This window comes from Xenopus laevis, chromosome 8S (assembly GCF_017654675.1).
Source record: "Xenopus laevis strain J_2021 chromosome 8S, Xenopus_laevis_v10.1, whole genome shotgun sequence".
Taxonomy (NCBI): domain Eukaryota; kingdom Metazoa; phylum Chordata; class Amphibia; order Anura; family Pipidae; genus Xenopus; species Xenopus laevis.
The window spans coordinates 46,375,575-46,390,689 of NC_054386.1; the positions used below are offsets into that span (position 1 = coordinate 46,375,575).

At 40.9% G+C, this 15,115-nt stretch overlaps 1 protein-coding gene across 1 annotated transcript; it reads left to right on the forward strand.

Annotated features, from left to right (window-relative positions):
* Positions 1–1,002: 1,002 nt before the first annotated feature.
* On the forward strand, positions 1,003–14,862 carry LOC108700046 (toll-like receptor 4). The gene is made up of 3 exons (XM_018232906.2): positions 1,003–1,732; positions 10,823–10,989; positions 11,541–14,862. Exons 1-3 carry the CDS (start codon positions 1,637–1,639, stop codon positions 13,798–13,800), a joined length of 2,523 nt encoding a protein of 840 aa, XP_018088395.2. The 5' UTR covers positions 1,003–1,636; the 3' UTR covers positions 13,801–14,862.
* Positions 14,863–15,115: the final 253 nt, after the last annotated feature.

Genomic DNA, 15,115 nt, shown 5'->3' on the forward strand with positions numbered 1-15,115 from the left:
AAGGATTAGGCAAGGTCAAGGTCGTAGTCAGGCAAGATTCAGAAGTGAAAAACCAGGCAAGAAGTCAAAACCAATAGGAACAATGAGAAAAAGGCTTGAGCAGAATCAGGGGAACTGAAAACCAGCTTGGGCAAAACAGAATGGGGGAACCGGGCATATATTTCGAATTTTCATGCCACTATGACGTCAGCGCGTTCGCAGACAACTTGACGCAGTGTGCCGAGACACAACACTGCCAATGCGCCTCTGGATGTGCACAATCCCTGCACTGGCTTCCGCTACCTTTCAGACTTAAATTCAAATGAATGACCCTGACATTCAAAGCACTTCCTAACTCTGCCCCACCCTACATCTCTGAACTCATCTCTATATACTCACCCAACCGCTTACTACGATCCTCTACTGACCTGCTACTCAACACTTCTCTCATCACCTCCTCACATGCTCGCATTCAAGACTTTGCAAGGGCTGCACCCCTCCTCTGGAAATCTCTCCCAGAGATCTCTTAAAACACACTTATTTAGAGAAGCCTACCCTCACTCTGCTCAACTACCAAATGCAGTACCACATCTCTCACCCACTTAATTCTAATCTTGCCCACTCCCATACCTTGCGTCTTATTCCCTTCCCTTTAGATTGTAAACTCTTTTTCACAGGGCCTTCCTCAATTTTTGTACCTGTATTGATTGTGATGTATGCAACTCCATATGTTCTACATATGTAATTCCTGTGTTTTAGTTGTATAAACATATTTACTTTACAGCGCTGCACAATATGTTGGCGCTCTATAAATACATAATAATAACCTCATTTTCTGATTGTAAATTTGCAATGACGGCTAAACTTAGCTTTTCAACAGCCGCTCATAGACAACTGAGCATGTGAGTGTCAGAGACACTTTCCAAGATGGTGACCCCGTGACAAGTTTGAAATCCTGGATCATTGCTGCTATTGACAAACTGAAACTTTAGCCTGGTGCAATTAGTTCAGTATATAAGATATGGCATTTTAAGCCATATTCATTTTAACGGTTTAGTTCTCCTTTAAAGTACTGACACAGGTACATGTAAGGTCCAGACTTGGCACTTACAAGCACCTGTGTGAGAATAACTAATTTAAAATAGGTTTCATTCCTGCAGTGAATCACATTTGAACTGACTGCAGGGGAACACAGGGCAAAATCGCACCTCTTTAGGACAGATAAAGGAAGCACTTGCACCCCTAGCATTGTTAGTTGTGCTCTGCACCTTGTGTCAGATTTAAAATCCAGTTCAAGGTGCACAACTCAGTTCCCATGAGTGCATAACTGCACTGTACTTAATGCCTGTAAGCATTTCCTGCAATACAGCATTCCCTTGCTTCATGAATCATGTAGTTCTCCTGTGTTGCTTGTCCTAAAAGACAAAGTAGGGGGTGTGCCAGGGGACACAACAACCCGCCCATTCTTCCGCACAAAAATATGTGCAGTTAAACTCTATATTTTAACTTTGAGTTAACTACGTAGGAAAGAGTCTGTATCGGGTTTTACACCAGCAGCTTCAAGTTTAGGGAAGTAACAGCTCTTTATTCTTCAGAGGTCACTTTCTCTTTCATTTAAAAACAGTTTTCAGTGAGTAAACGCTTGTTAAAGGTTAAAATGAACCTTTTCTTAAGGGGTACAGGAAAAGATCTCTGGATATTTGTCTTTGGCTTTTGCTGGGTCTCATGTTTTTCTTTAAATGGCTGCATAGAGGTAAGCATTGTTGAGCTCTGCAAGAATAACATTATTATGGTAATCAAAAAAAAAAGTATTTTTTCATTATTGTTTTGTACTGAGGTTGTACGAAGTTTGTGATACACAGTATGTTCATTTAAAAGGCAATCTGCATTTATACAAGTTATACTAAACTCTTTTTATTGTCTGCTTCCTGATTTTTTGTTTCTTTAGTGAACTGTGTTTTTGTATACCACTAAAGTTTAACAGAACTGTTGTGGGGTTTTATCATAATTATACTATTTAGAAAATCTAAAGTAGAAACTGCAAAGAATTTCTGAAATGTCCCAAGACACAGGTGCCTTGTTTTTCTGTGTGAAAGGTGATTTTTTTTTTTCTTTTTTTTAAATTTCACTTCCTGCTTTGCTTAACGCCTTACACATATAGCTTACACAGGGAGAATCAATCTCTTTTCGTTTATTTCTGGGCACACAGCAATTTGGTTACACTGGCTTACCTCGTAAATAAAGTTTTAAGCCACACTGTGTGTAAAGATAAATTTATCTTTCAGTTTTGTATAAAGTTAGTAAAAACATTTTGTTGGCCATACTTTTTAAACATACATGACCCTGCTTCTCTTTGCTACTTGATTCAGTAGCACTCACTAAATGACTTTACATGCACAAATGTAACCCCTTCTACCTGTTCTGAATGGATTTGCATGGAATTGAGCTACCTCCTCACAATTTAATGATTATGGTGCACATTAAAGCACATGTACCAGGTAATGGAGTTTACATGAATTGTACACTCCATTAGCAAGGTCAGTAGTACAAAACTGAGCTCCAGAGAGAGATGGGCCATCTCAAAAGCTACGGTAGGCCCTGACCAAAGGTTGCACCTTCAAGGGCTGATTTGGCCAAAGTTTGGACCTTCATGGGGGGCTTCAACTGAAACACTATACTATGTGCAAATAGAACCTACTAATCACCTACTGATTTAGCTGACAGGAGCCACAGTCCTCTGCAGAAGGGTGTAAATGGGACAGACAGAAGCAAAGTCCAAATACAGGCACAGGGTCAGGGCTAGCAGCAATCAAGTACAGAGTCCATTGTATAAGTTGAAGGTCAAGGGCGGGCAGTAGACAAACAGAAATTGATTATCAGGCCATGGTCAAAACCAGGAAGTCAGAATGAGAGGTAAAAGTCCTCAGACCCAGATTAAAAGTGCCCACATTGTTCACCTGTTCACACCTCAGGAAAACCAGCATTGTGTCACTGTATGTAGCACAGTATGAATTGCAATAATGAAAGGCAGGAGGGGATGCAGGTATTGGCACTGGCCTAGCCACACGCCAGCAATGAATCCAACAATGAAAGTAGCCGATACCTTTTTATGCATCAAACGGGGTGATCCCAAACTTTATTCCACGGTGCTCTCCACACTGTTCACAAGATCAAACGTTTCGGGACCGCATGGCCCTTCATCAGTGTAGCACAGTATGAATTGTCCATCTTAGAGTTCTGATAGGTTTCCCTGTTTTCTGCTCTATTTTGCCTTCCCTTAGCTGCACTATGCTCCCTGTGTGTGCCATACTCTGCCTTCCCTATGCTCCCTGTGTGTGCCATACTCTTCCTTCCATATGCTTCTTGTCTGTGCCATACTCTGCCTGCCCTATTCTCCCTCTGTGTGTCATACTCTTCCTGCCCTATGCTCCCTGTGTGTTCCCTACTCTGGCTGTCCTATGCTTCCTGTTTGTGCCATACTCTGCCTTTCCTATTCTCCGTGTGTGCCATACTCTGCCTGCCGTGTGTTCCATACTTTGCCTGCCCTTCTCTGTAACCTGTGGAATGTCAACCTGGTACGGTTTCTCCTGGGGCTTTGTTAGCATTTGGAAATTGTTGCCAGGGATGGTGCAGTAGTATCCACCGGGGAGGAGGCGGTATATGGATTTAAGGGTATGTTTATGGTATAATTAAGGGTATGATTTACATTTTTCACATGTGAGTGATATCCCTTCAGTGGTCAACACTGGCTTCCACTATCAGTCCTCCACCACATATGCTAGAAAAATTTTGGTGCTTGGTGGAAGTTGGATAGCACTGCCCTTGACAACACTTGATCCCCAAATATGGTGAAAACTGTCTGTAGTTGAAAATTATTCAGCGCCAGTGTGTGTAGTTGTGGGGCTAATAGCTGTAAAAATCCAAGGGTAAGTAAAATTAAATGTGCTATGATTGTAAACTTATAATTAAATTCCCCTATTTTTGAAAATGTAAAAGTGCCAGGGGATGTACATTGATCAGTCGCTTCCTGTAGTGATATGTTTGTGAAAGTTCTCATTCATCCAGGTCATGGTATATCTATAGAAATAAGTAAAATAAACTGGACTTGCTGTGTTTTTCTTGAAGACGTTTCACCAGTCATCCAACTGGCGTTCTCAATTCAGAATAACTTGTACATAGGATCTTGTTTTGCTATATATACTCTGGAATGTTGCTCCAATCAGCATAATCTGTTTATCATAATCCACAATGATGTCATTAAATTAGTTGTTGATTGCATTAGCAAAATTGGAACTTTAATGTGTTATTAAACCTTCCAGGGAGAGGGGCCAAAACAGCATTGTATGTGGCAGACAATAGATGTCGCACCCCCCCCCCTCTATTCAGACTTGGTTTTTAGTTTTTACATATAAAGCTTTTTTTAACACCTCTTTTGAACCAGTCACTCTCCCGGTCTAGAATCTGGACTTGGCAGTCTTCAAACGTGTCCTTTTTTTTTTTTTTAGATGTAGGTACACGGCTCACCAGAGGAGCTGGCTCTTCTGTGCTGTGCCATACGCTGGTGCAACTGTTGTTTGGTTCCCCCCACATACAAATCAGAGCACTCCTCACTGCACTGCATACGCAATGTTACTCTTCTTATGCTTTGAGGTTAGGTCTTTTTGGTGAACTAGTTGCTGCCTCAGTGTGTTGCTGGGTTTAAAGCAGATAGGGATGTGGTGTTTATTAAAAATCCTTCTAAGTTTTTCCGACACCCCAGCTACATATGGGAGGACCAAGTTCTTTCTCCTGTCCTGAAAGAAAAAGAAGCAATAACACCAAGACTACCAGTGAAGGTGGAAAACAGGGCAGGAGAAAGAACTACTGGGCTGGAGTGTCGAAAAAACGTAGAAAGATTTTTAATAAACACCACATCCCTATCAGCTTTAAATCCAGCAACTAGTTCACCCAAAATACCCAACCAGGCCAGATCAATAAGATAGTTCAAGAAAAGGATTGTGATGGAAATAGAAGAGACTTTAAAGTTATAACAAGAATATTAAAACCTAAGCCTGCTTTAGTTAAAAAAATAAAAATTGTAGTATATGAAACAAATGAAGACCTACTCCAGTTTATAAAAATATTACTTACAAGAAAAGTTATTTTCTTGTAAGTTTATTATTATTGATGCTACTGTTACTGTTCAATGATATATTGTTACCGACTACCGAAGTGTTAAAATCTATCTATTTTGAATACACAGCATGCCTAAACCATGAACTGGGGTCCATGTGTCTCTAGATATCTCTCTGCAACTCTGCTTATATATTACATTGTATGTAGATCACAGCCACGGCACAGTTTTTGGCACAGAGATGGAGACTGACACCAACTTTCACTGTTTAAATGCAGCTTTGCTTTGGCAAAAACATAATCTTCAGCCCACTGGCTTCACAAAGGGATAACATTCGTTTCACGTAAGAGTGAACAGTCCCAATTCACACCCTCACTGCTGTGTACACATTAACTCACGTTTTCCTTTAGCCCTCACTGGCTTTCAGCGGACACAAATCCCTGAATGTTCTCTGGGCACACCCGAGACACTCTTTTCTCCTGGGAGGGATTTCTCTTTTCCTTTCCATTCCTTTGGAGCTCTCTACAACACAGGGGAATCACACTCTTTTCCCAGGGGCACATAAAATCCTTCCTCCCCTCAAGGAGGTTTAAACAGGGCCCCTCACCCTCATCCACTCCAGGAGGTATCCAGGGGGAAGCACTGAGGTGTTGCTCCACACCTCCTTTTAACTAAACTTAATTAGCTAATGTCAGGAGCAATCCGCAACGCTCCTGTTCCCGGCTGCGGCAAATCCAAGATGGCAGGACCCATGTTCATCATGTGGGACATCATGATGGCACGTTTTGGCGCCAAAATCAAAATAAAAGGACGCCCAGGACGCTGGTTCAATGGCCGAGTATAGGATTTGTTTGGTGCATTCCTGGGTGTTCCTAAATTCCGTTATTTGCTGATTCCTGGACTTTTGACCCTGCCTGTACCTTGACTTTGCTATTATCTGCCTGTCTATTGCACTATTGCTTGGATTTGACTATGACTTATACTTGGACCATGGACCCCAATGAAGAAGCTCTGCCTGATGTGGAAAGAACGCTCTGGGGGCTGGTGACTCACATACAAGTGTATGAAGGCCAGCAAAATAGCAAAGGGCAAGTACTAGAGGTGCTTCTCTCCTGTATGCCTTCTGTGTCTCCGTTCGCAGCAGTGACTTCTCCCACATCGATTTCAACGGCTGGTGAGCCGCGCATTCCTCCTTCACCTCGCTATAATTGGGATCATCAAGCCTGCAGAGGTTTCTTCACTCAGGGTTTGATCCAGTTTGAGTTTCAACCCTCGCAGTACTCCAGCAAACGAGCCACGGTGGGGTATGCGATGTCCCGTTTAAAGGGTAAATCGCTAGAGTAGGCAAAACCACTCTGGGAGAATAATTCTCCTCTGACCTTTGATGTTAAAGCTTTCCTCCCGGCTTTCCGAACTCTGATGAACATTGATGCCCCGGGTCGTGTCGCCAATGCCTCATCCCACCTCCTACAGATTCTGCAGGGAAATTGCAGTGCCAGTGAGTACTATATTGACTTTAGAACCATGATGGCCAAACCCAATTGGAACAACAAGGCTTATGGGGCCATCTTCAAGGTTTATCTAGCAGACTTAACGTTGACCTTGTTTCCATTGAGCATCCCGACCAATTGGAAGATCTAATTTCCCTCGCCATCAAGGTAGACACCCAAAGATTCCTGCCTGCACTGGCACCACGCTTTCAGACATCCCTCCTTCCTGCTCCTGTATCTCCTCCTCCTGTCACTCCCTTGGAGGAACCTCTGCAGATTGGATGGATGCACCTCTCCAAACAAGAGAAACTAGGCTGGGAGATGGCTGGGTGGACTGTGGCTATATTGTGGCAGTAAAACCCATTTTGCCAACGTCTGTCCTGTGAAGCTGGGAAGATCTCCATGCTCAGGTAGAAGGGACGAATGTTACCTGGATGGCATCGAACCTGCGCTCCAAAAGAACTCTCATTAATTTGTGGTGCCTTTACAGATTTGGTTACCTGATAAGACTGTCGATGTTTCCTCTTTTCTTGATTCCAGGGCTGCAGAAAATTTCATGGATGCCGCTTTTGCCAAGTTCCTAAGGATTCCCATATTCCCTCTGTCTAATCCCGAGGGTTTTGGCAATTGATGATCTCCCACTAACTTTGGAGATAATCTTAGAGATGACAGGGGAACTCCCACTGACGGTTGGATCACTACATTATGAGAAATTATCCTTTCTTTTAATTAACTGTCCATCAACTCCTGTAGTGCTGGGTCTACCCTGGCTCCATCTGCATAACCCCTCTATTGACTGGTCAGCCAAACAGATATCTCAGTGGAGCCTTTTTTGTCAGAAGAACTGTTTACCTGCTAAGTCCGTTCACCAGGTGTGCCTCGCTGCAGCAGATCTCCAATCTTTGCCCGCAGTGTACAGTGATTTTTCAGATTTCTTCTGCAATAAATCTGCAGAGATTCTCCCTCCTCATCGCTCCTACGATTGTCCCATTGAACTTCTCCCCATTACCATGCCCCTAGAGGTCATACCTACCCCCTGTCTCCTGCAGAGACTTCCGCAATGAGGGAATATATTCAAGATAACCTCCAGCGAGGATTCATTAGACCTTAATCTTCTCCTGTAGGAGCAGGGTTCTTTTTTGTGGAGTAGAAGGATGGGGATTGTGTCCCTGTATTGATTATAGGGGTCTAAGCAAGATCACGGTTAAAAACTGATTCCCTCTGCCACTCATCTCAGAGCTCTTCGATCAACTCTGAGGGGCTAAGATCTTCACTAAAGATCTGCACTCTGTTGTTTTTCTTTTGTCTCCACCATATTGGTGTTGGTGTTAAATGTGCTCTGTATTATCCCTGAGTGATTCACAAGTAAATCCTTTCCCAAGTTGCTGTGCTGAGTGTTCCCTGTGTGATCATCATCAAAGACCAACTCTGCCAACATGGAAGATGGCATTTAACACCAGAGATGGGCATTATGAATACCTGGTAATGCTCTTCGGCCTTTGCAGCTCCCCTGCCGTCTTCCAAGACTTTGTAAATTACATCTTCAGAGATTGGCTGGGACAATCCATAGTCGAGCTGGAGAAGTGTGTCTTCGAGGTGCCTAAGATTCCCTTCCTGGGTTACATTATCTCTTGTGAGGGATTTGAGATGGATCCTTCCAAAGTAACGACAATCCAATCCATGCGGCACATATGTCTGCTATTCGGTCTACCTCCAAGGCCAACTTGGAGAAAAGTTGTTTGACCCACAAGGAGTATGCTGACCGCAGACGGAAATCCTCTCCCCAGTATAAGGTAGGGGACAACGTGTGGCTGTCTACAAGAAACATTCATCTCAGGATTCCTTCTCCCAAGTTGGGCCCAAAATTTGTTGGTCTTTTTCCCATAGTAGAATCATTAATCCTGTGGCTGTCCGACTTCAACTTCCTCCTGAGATGCGAATCCCCAATGTCTTCAATGTTTCCCTGGTGAAACCAGCAATCTCCAATCGTTTCTCTCCAGATCAGTCTCCCCCTCCTTCTATCTCTGTGGACGGTCAACAGGAGTATGAAGTAGATTTTGGACTCCAGATTTTCCAGGGGGTCTTTACAGTTCCTCATCAAATGGAAGGGCTTTGGTCCTGAAGAGTGCTCCTGGGGGAAACATTCTCATGTCCATGCTCCACGTTGATGCAAGATTTCTATGGACGATTTCCCCAGAACCCAGGACACAGTGGTCCAGTGGCCTCCCCTGGGGGAGGGGGTACTGTCATGAGTGCTCCTGTTCCCAGCCATGGCAAATCCAAGATGGCGGCGCCCATGGTCGCTGCGTGGGTTCAGGCACCGGTGTGTTGGCATCAGTGCGCGAACGTGTGACGACATGATGCTATGTTATGGCGCCAAATTCAAAATTGAAGGACGCCCAGGACGCCGGTTCAATTCCCGAGTATAGGATTTGTTAGGTTCATTCATAAAATCCATTATTTGCTGATTCCTGGACATTTTGCCCTGCCTGTACCTTGACTTTGCTCTTATCTGCTTGCCTATTGAACTATTACCTGGATTTGGCTACGCTTATTCCTGAACCCTTGTCTGTACCGCAAACTTGGACTTTTAACCGAAGCTTCCTCCTTGGTCCGGACTTCCCCCACTGGGAGCCCATCAGCCCCCTGACAGCTAATTACTTACCTACCTGTAGCTTAGGCAGCTGCAAACCCTTACATGGAGCAAGGAATGGAAGCCCACCCTGCTCTCTTCAATTCACTCCAGGAACTCATAATCTAGCTCTTCCTAAACCAGGACCAGAATTAAACAGCATTAATTGCAGCAGCCACACAGACTTTTCCATAGAGTTTTCCCTTCACCAACCTAATACTGGTGAAATACACACAAAATCAATGTCTTTTCATAGACACCTCTTACAATATAAACAACACACACATTATTTTATTGTTGCATCTATGCGCGACGTTTCGATCCTTGTTGGGACCTTTTTCAAGGATATATATATATTCTTTACTACGTCACAGCAAGTTTGGACATCAATGCATTTCGATCTACTGGGGACCGTTGTCAGCATATGCTAATTCATTCAAATGCAAAGTTACATCTCGGCAGCTGAACGCTGGCACAGTTTTGCTAGCAAAAATTTGTCATCATGAGCATTTTTTGCTAACGTTCATTTCTGCCTAGCGAAACTTAGTTAACACACTTATGCTTAGGTCAATTTGAATAGGGCGGCTACATATAGCTCATATACTGTATATGTCTTTATTAGTGATGTTGGTGTAAATGCTTGAAGTGGCCACTTATTAAAAATGTCCAAGGAAGCAAAATAAATACAAAAGACATCCTCTAATATCCTAGACATGAGCCCATCCTAAAACAAATATGGCATGCCCCTCACATGTTACAACTTTTAAACACAATCCCACTTGAAAATATGAAAAAATGCCAACTTTTTTACCTCCAACTTTTCAGCATACAGGATATGATGTCACTGACATAAGATTGAGGAGGATGTAGTTTCATCTTATCAGTTTGCCAGGTATAACCTGACAAATGAAACTCTTGTAAAAGGGGTAAGTAATTTAAAATTCACACTTTAGTGAATTTACGGAGTAATGATCATTCGCCTGAGCGAAAATTCATCTGGTGAAAGGGTGCAAAACTCCATTAATGATGTCCATTAATAATGTCTCTTTCGCTAGCAAATTGTCCTCTATTCATGTTAGTAAACTGGCGATGTACCTGTGGATTGGATTTCTGGCTAATGTTAGGTAGCGACAGCTACTTCATCCTTTAGTAAATTTGCCCCTATGACTTTCCTCTAAAATTTTTGAATGCAGAAATGAAAACTGAGACTGAAGAAAACCCACAAACGCACTGTTAGACCAAATTCTGCTGGAAACCTCGGCTATAAACAAGGCAGCAAAACTAACCACAGAGCCATTGCACTTTTGTTTTTTCATTTTTGTGATCCTGTTTTTTTCCATTCTCACACCTCTTGGTTCATATTGCCTTTTCCTTTAGATTGTAAGTTTGATGGTCAAGACCCACTTACCTTCTCTACTGGTTCAGTATTTGCATGTAATCTGTGTGTATACACCTTTCTATCATAGAGAATTGTTGAATATGTTGGTGTATTATAAATGCAATGTTGTATATTTAGTTGCTACATTGCATGTGAGTGGCTTTTTGAAACCTGGGCTTTTTTCCTATCAAAAAGCTAGTCATTAAACTATATTTTTTTTCTGTCCGCAGGAGATCCAGAGTGTGTCTTTTAGTTGTATTGACAGCAATCACTCTATAATACCAATAGATTTGCCTAAAAGCATCCGAAGTTTAGACCTCAGCTTCAACCCCCTTAGACATATTCATTCCAACTATTTCTCCAACTTTTCCAATCTAGAGTACCTTGATCTCACCAGGTAAGTTCTAAAATTATTAAATAAGGCATTCAAATAATACAGTTACATATCTACTAGAGTGCAGAATGCATAAAGTTCAAATTTACATTCACAAAATGTAATCTTTTAGTCAGTGGTGTAACTGGGCCTCACAGCAAATAAATTTTGGTCCCCTAAAATGTCCAGAGAAGTTTTACCAATATATTTTGAAATCACTCAAATAAGGCCCATGGTGCCGCCTATACCTTCTGCCCTCCCCCCCGCAGATGTAGTGTCTGCTTTCTCTGTAGTTATACCCTACTTTTAGCTTTAGTTTAACCAGACAAACACAAAAGCAGTTTACAGATACTGCAAAGGTGAAAATTTGTAATTTGTCCATTGTTAAGTGAGCCCATTATGTTTTAACTATACATTTCTACAATTCCGTGGCTCTCATTTATAACAAATAGCTGAATATGTACCTAGGCAGTTACTCTTAATAAAAATGTACCCACTGTTGATAAATAAGCCATCATATGTCTATAGTCATTTTTTTGTGATCACTTTGTAATTAAAATTGTGTTTCTCTGCAGGTGCAGTATAACTGTTATTGAGGATCTAGCATTTTCAGGCCTTGAAATATTGCACACTTTGGTTTTTACCGGTAACCCAATACGCCATTGGGATCCACAGTCATTTTTTGGTCTCTTCTCCCTATGTAAACTTGTCGTGGTAGAAACATCACTCAGCAGGCTCTCAGAACTTCCCTTGAGAAATGTAACTTCCCTCCGTGAAATCTATGCTGCTCATAACAAATTAAAATCTCTGCATCTCACGACATCTTTGGTTAACCTTCAAACTCTTGACCTCCGTGATAATCAGATTACGGAGATAAAAGATAATGACCTGGATCTATTCAGAGGGGTCAGTAAAACCAATCTTTCCCTCATCTTGTCTCGTAATCCCATCAGTTATTTTTCTCCAAAAGCTTTCCTGGATATCAACCTGCACAAGTTACAAATTCAAGGTTGTTTTTCAATTGCAGAATCACTCAGGTCTAATTTAAAAGCACTTGCTGGTAGCAAGATTGAAAAACTTGAGATTGGAGATTACAGAGCGTCATCAGAAAAGATCAACTATCAGGAGGGTCTATTGGAAGGGCTTTGTAAAGTGGATATCCAAGAGCTGTCAATAAATGGCATGAATTTCTCAATCACAGATCGACCACCTGATTGTATAAAGAACTTGACATCTCTTCGTGTAGTAAACAATAATTTGAAGTTAGACAACATCATTCCTAGCCACCAGAATTTTGATAGACTTCAACGCCTACATATAAAAAATTGTGAACTCACCAATATGCCCTTATTATTTCTATCGAAATGCCCATCACTATTAGAGCTTCACATAACAGGCATTCCAAAGCTATCCAATTTTAATGGGAGACTTAAAGGTTTAAAGGAGGTAAAAGTGTTGGATCTGAGTAACAACAAGCTGAATATGAATGATTGCTGCTCTCAGTTTGTTGCTGATACCTCAGAATCTAAAATCCAACATCTAAATTTGAGTTATAATTCATTTATAGGTTTTGATGGTGCCTTCATTAATATGCCACATCTTCAGTCTTTAGATGTAAGTCATTCTAGAATAAAAACAGTTGGAAAATTTCCACTATTTATGTATCTAGCAGACCTAAGATTTCTGGATTTGTCTTACACTTACTGCAACTTCCTCATTGATTGTTCCTTCTGTGGATTATACGGGTTGGAGGAACTCAGAGTATCTCGTACAATATTTGCTAGTGACATTTTGAGTGTGGTTTTCCAGAACCTGAAGCAGCTTCGATCTCTTGATTTATCTGCATGTAACCTGGAATTTATTCCTGAAGGGACTTTTTCGTCTCTTAAAGTTTTGAATGTACTAAATCTAAGCAAGAACAAGCTCCTGGATCTCCGACAATCTCATCTCATTCAACTTGCAAACCTTATCAGTCTTGACCTTAGTTTTAACCAATTGAAGGATATATCTGACAACAGTATACAATCATTACCTAGTAGTTTGGCAAAAATTGATCTTTCAGGAAACCCTTTTGACTGTTCTTGTTGGCAAATTACATTTTTGTTGTGGGTCAAACAACAAAAAGACAAGACACTGAAACCAAGTAATCAAATGTTTTGTAAAACTCCACAAACCTTAAATGGATTGCCACTGACAGATTTGACTCTCAATTGTAGTATGACACTGTTGATATCAGGAGTTTTGCTGGGCATCCTTTGTCCTAGTTTAATTGGCATTTTAGTATTTTGTTACCTTACCACTACCCCTACTGGCAAACTCTTCTGTAATCGCTGCAAAAGGAAACATGATCATAACTGTGTATATGATGCATTTGTTATGTTTTCCAATGCGGATGAAGAATGGGTGAAACAGCAACTTGTTCCCAAATTAGAAAATGAAGATGAATTTATACTTTGTTTACATTACAGAGACTTTGTGCCTGGAGTTTCTATAATTAACAACATAAGTAATAGTATTTTAAATAGCCACAAGGTAATTGTTGTCCTTTCTCAGAATTTTTTGGAAAGCAAGTGGTGCAGCTATGAATTTGAAATGGCCAAGGCCTGGCAATATTTGGAGGGTTCATCTGAGATTATAGTTATTCTTCTGGAGTCAGTAAATGAGGTTCATCTGAAAAAGGTTCTAGGACTCCATAAATACCTGGCAAAAACCACTTACTTAGAGAGGAATAATGAATTTTTCTTTTGGATGAGGCTACAAAATGCTCTCAAGAATGGACAATGTAGTACTAGACTACAAAATCGTCATAAAGAAATGCCAGAAAATATTTTATAATTCTATATCAACTTTACATATTTGAAACGGCATAGGTTTACATATGATAACAGCGGTTGGCTGAAGCTCATTAATATAAACTCTTAAAACCATTTTTTTTATATTATATACAGTACATAAGCACACATATACATTACACACAAACTTTAAAGAAAATAAACAACTGTTAAGTCAGTTATTTGAAATATGGTCAGGGTAATCTGTAACAAGAACCTTTGCTTACCAGTTGCTAGGATTCGGCATGTGGCTCAGCAAAAGAACAGATTATTAGGAGTGGATTGAGAAGAACCAGTGGTTGTGATACCCATGATAAAAAATATATTTTTGAAACTAGGTGAAATATCAAAGGTGAAGACTTCCTGAGTACTTTTCTTCAGTGCACTGCTGCAATGAGGCTAATTGAAAAACTTGCCTCAGGTGACAAATAGCAGCTCCTGGAAACTTTAAGAGACAAATTTCTGTTTTTTAAACTGGAAATTCAGCTTTTCTTCTGCAAGAGAGCGCAATTGTGCTCTCTGTAATAGCAATGCAGCCCCCCTGGACCCCCTTTGCACAGGAAAAGAAATAGCTGGATTGTGATGGGGAGGCGGCCCCTGAGTAGCTGCTGTTTCTCTCAGAAATATTACCCATGTCAAGTGCTATGATATGGAGGTGGCTAGATCCTAGGGAAATGAATAACGAGGTTTGGAGGGTATGGAGGAGGGTTTTCAGTTTTTTTTAGAGAACTAGGCTGATTATCTGTTGGCTACATGCTATGTGTAAAGGCTGGGCTGTACTAGAGAGGATCACTAGAAATCAGGGAAGGAATAGTGAAGAACTTTGTGAAAGGTTAGATTATAATCTGGGCATAATTAAGCAAAATAAGAGGTGAAGAAGTGGGTGGGAATTTCATATATGGCAGGGAGGACCAGAATACATATACTGCTGATATACGAAACATAAAAACTGGTACCTCTATTAAATGTATATTTACTAATGCTAGTAGCTTCTGAAACAAACAAAAACTATTAGGTGCACCAGTTTAAGTCTACAACACCCTGCAATAATATTTTTTTTTAAATAAAAAAATGCCAAAAAAGCTGAGCAGCAAATGCTGAGAGCTAAGTGAAACATCCTTATAGTTGTTGAGGATGGACATAACATGCATACAGTTTTCAAGATAACTGGCATTAACAATGTATACTAATATATGGCAGTGCATTGTGGCTTTAAAGAAAGTGTTCAGTGTAAAAATAAAAACTGGGTAAATAGGCTGTGCAAAATAAAAAATTGTTTCAATATAGTTGGTTAGCAAAAAATGTAATCTATAAACACA

Excerpts from the sequence above, each read along its gene's own strand:
- LOC108700046 (XM_018232906.2), top strand. The coding sequence starts at position 1,637 with ATGAACCTTTTCTTAAGGGGTACAGGAAAAGATCTCTGGATATTTGTC. Across the intron at positions 1,733-10,822 it reads CTTTAAATGGCTGCATAGAG|GAGATCCAGAGTGTGTCTTT; the intron begins GTAAGCATTGTT and ends TTCTGTCCGCAG. Across the intron at positions 10,990-11,540 it reads GAGTACCTTGATCTCACCAG|GTGCAGTATAACTGTTATTG; the intron begins GTAAGTTCTAAA and ends GTTTCTCTGCAG.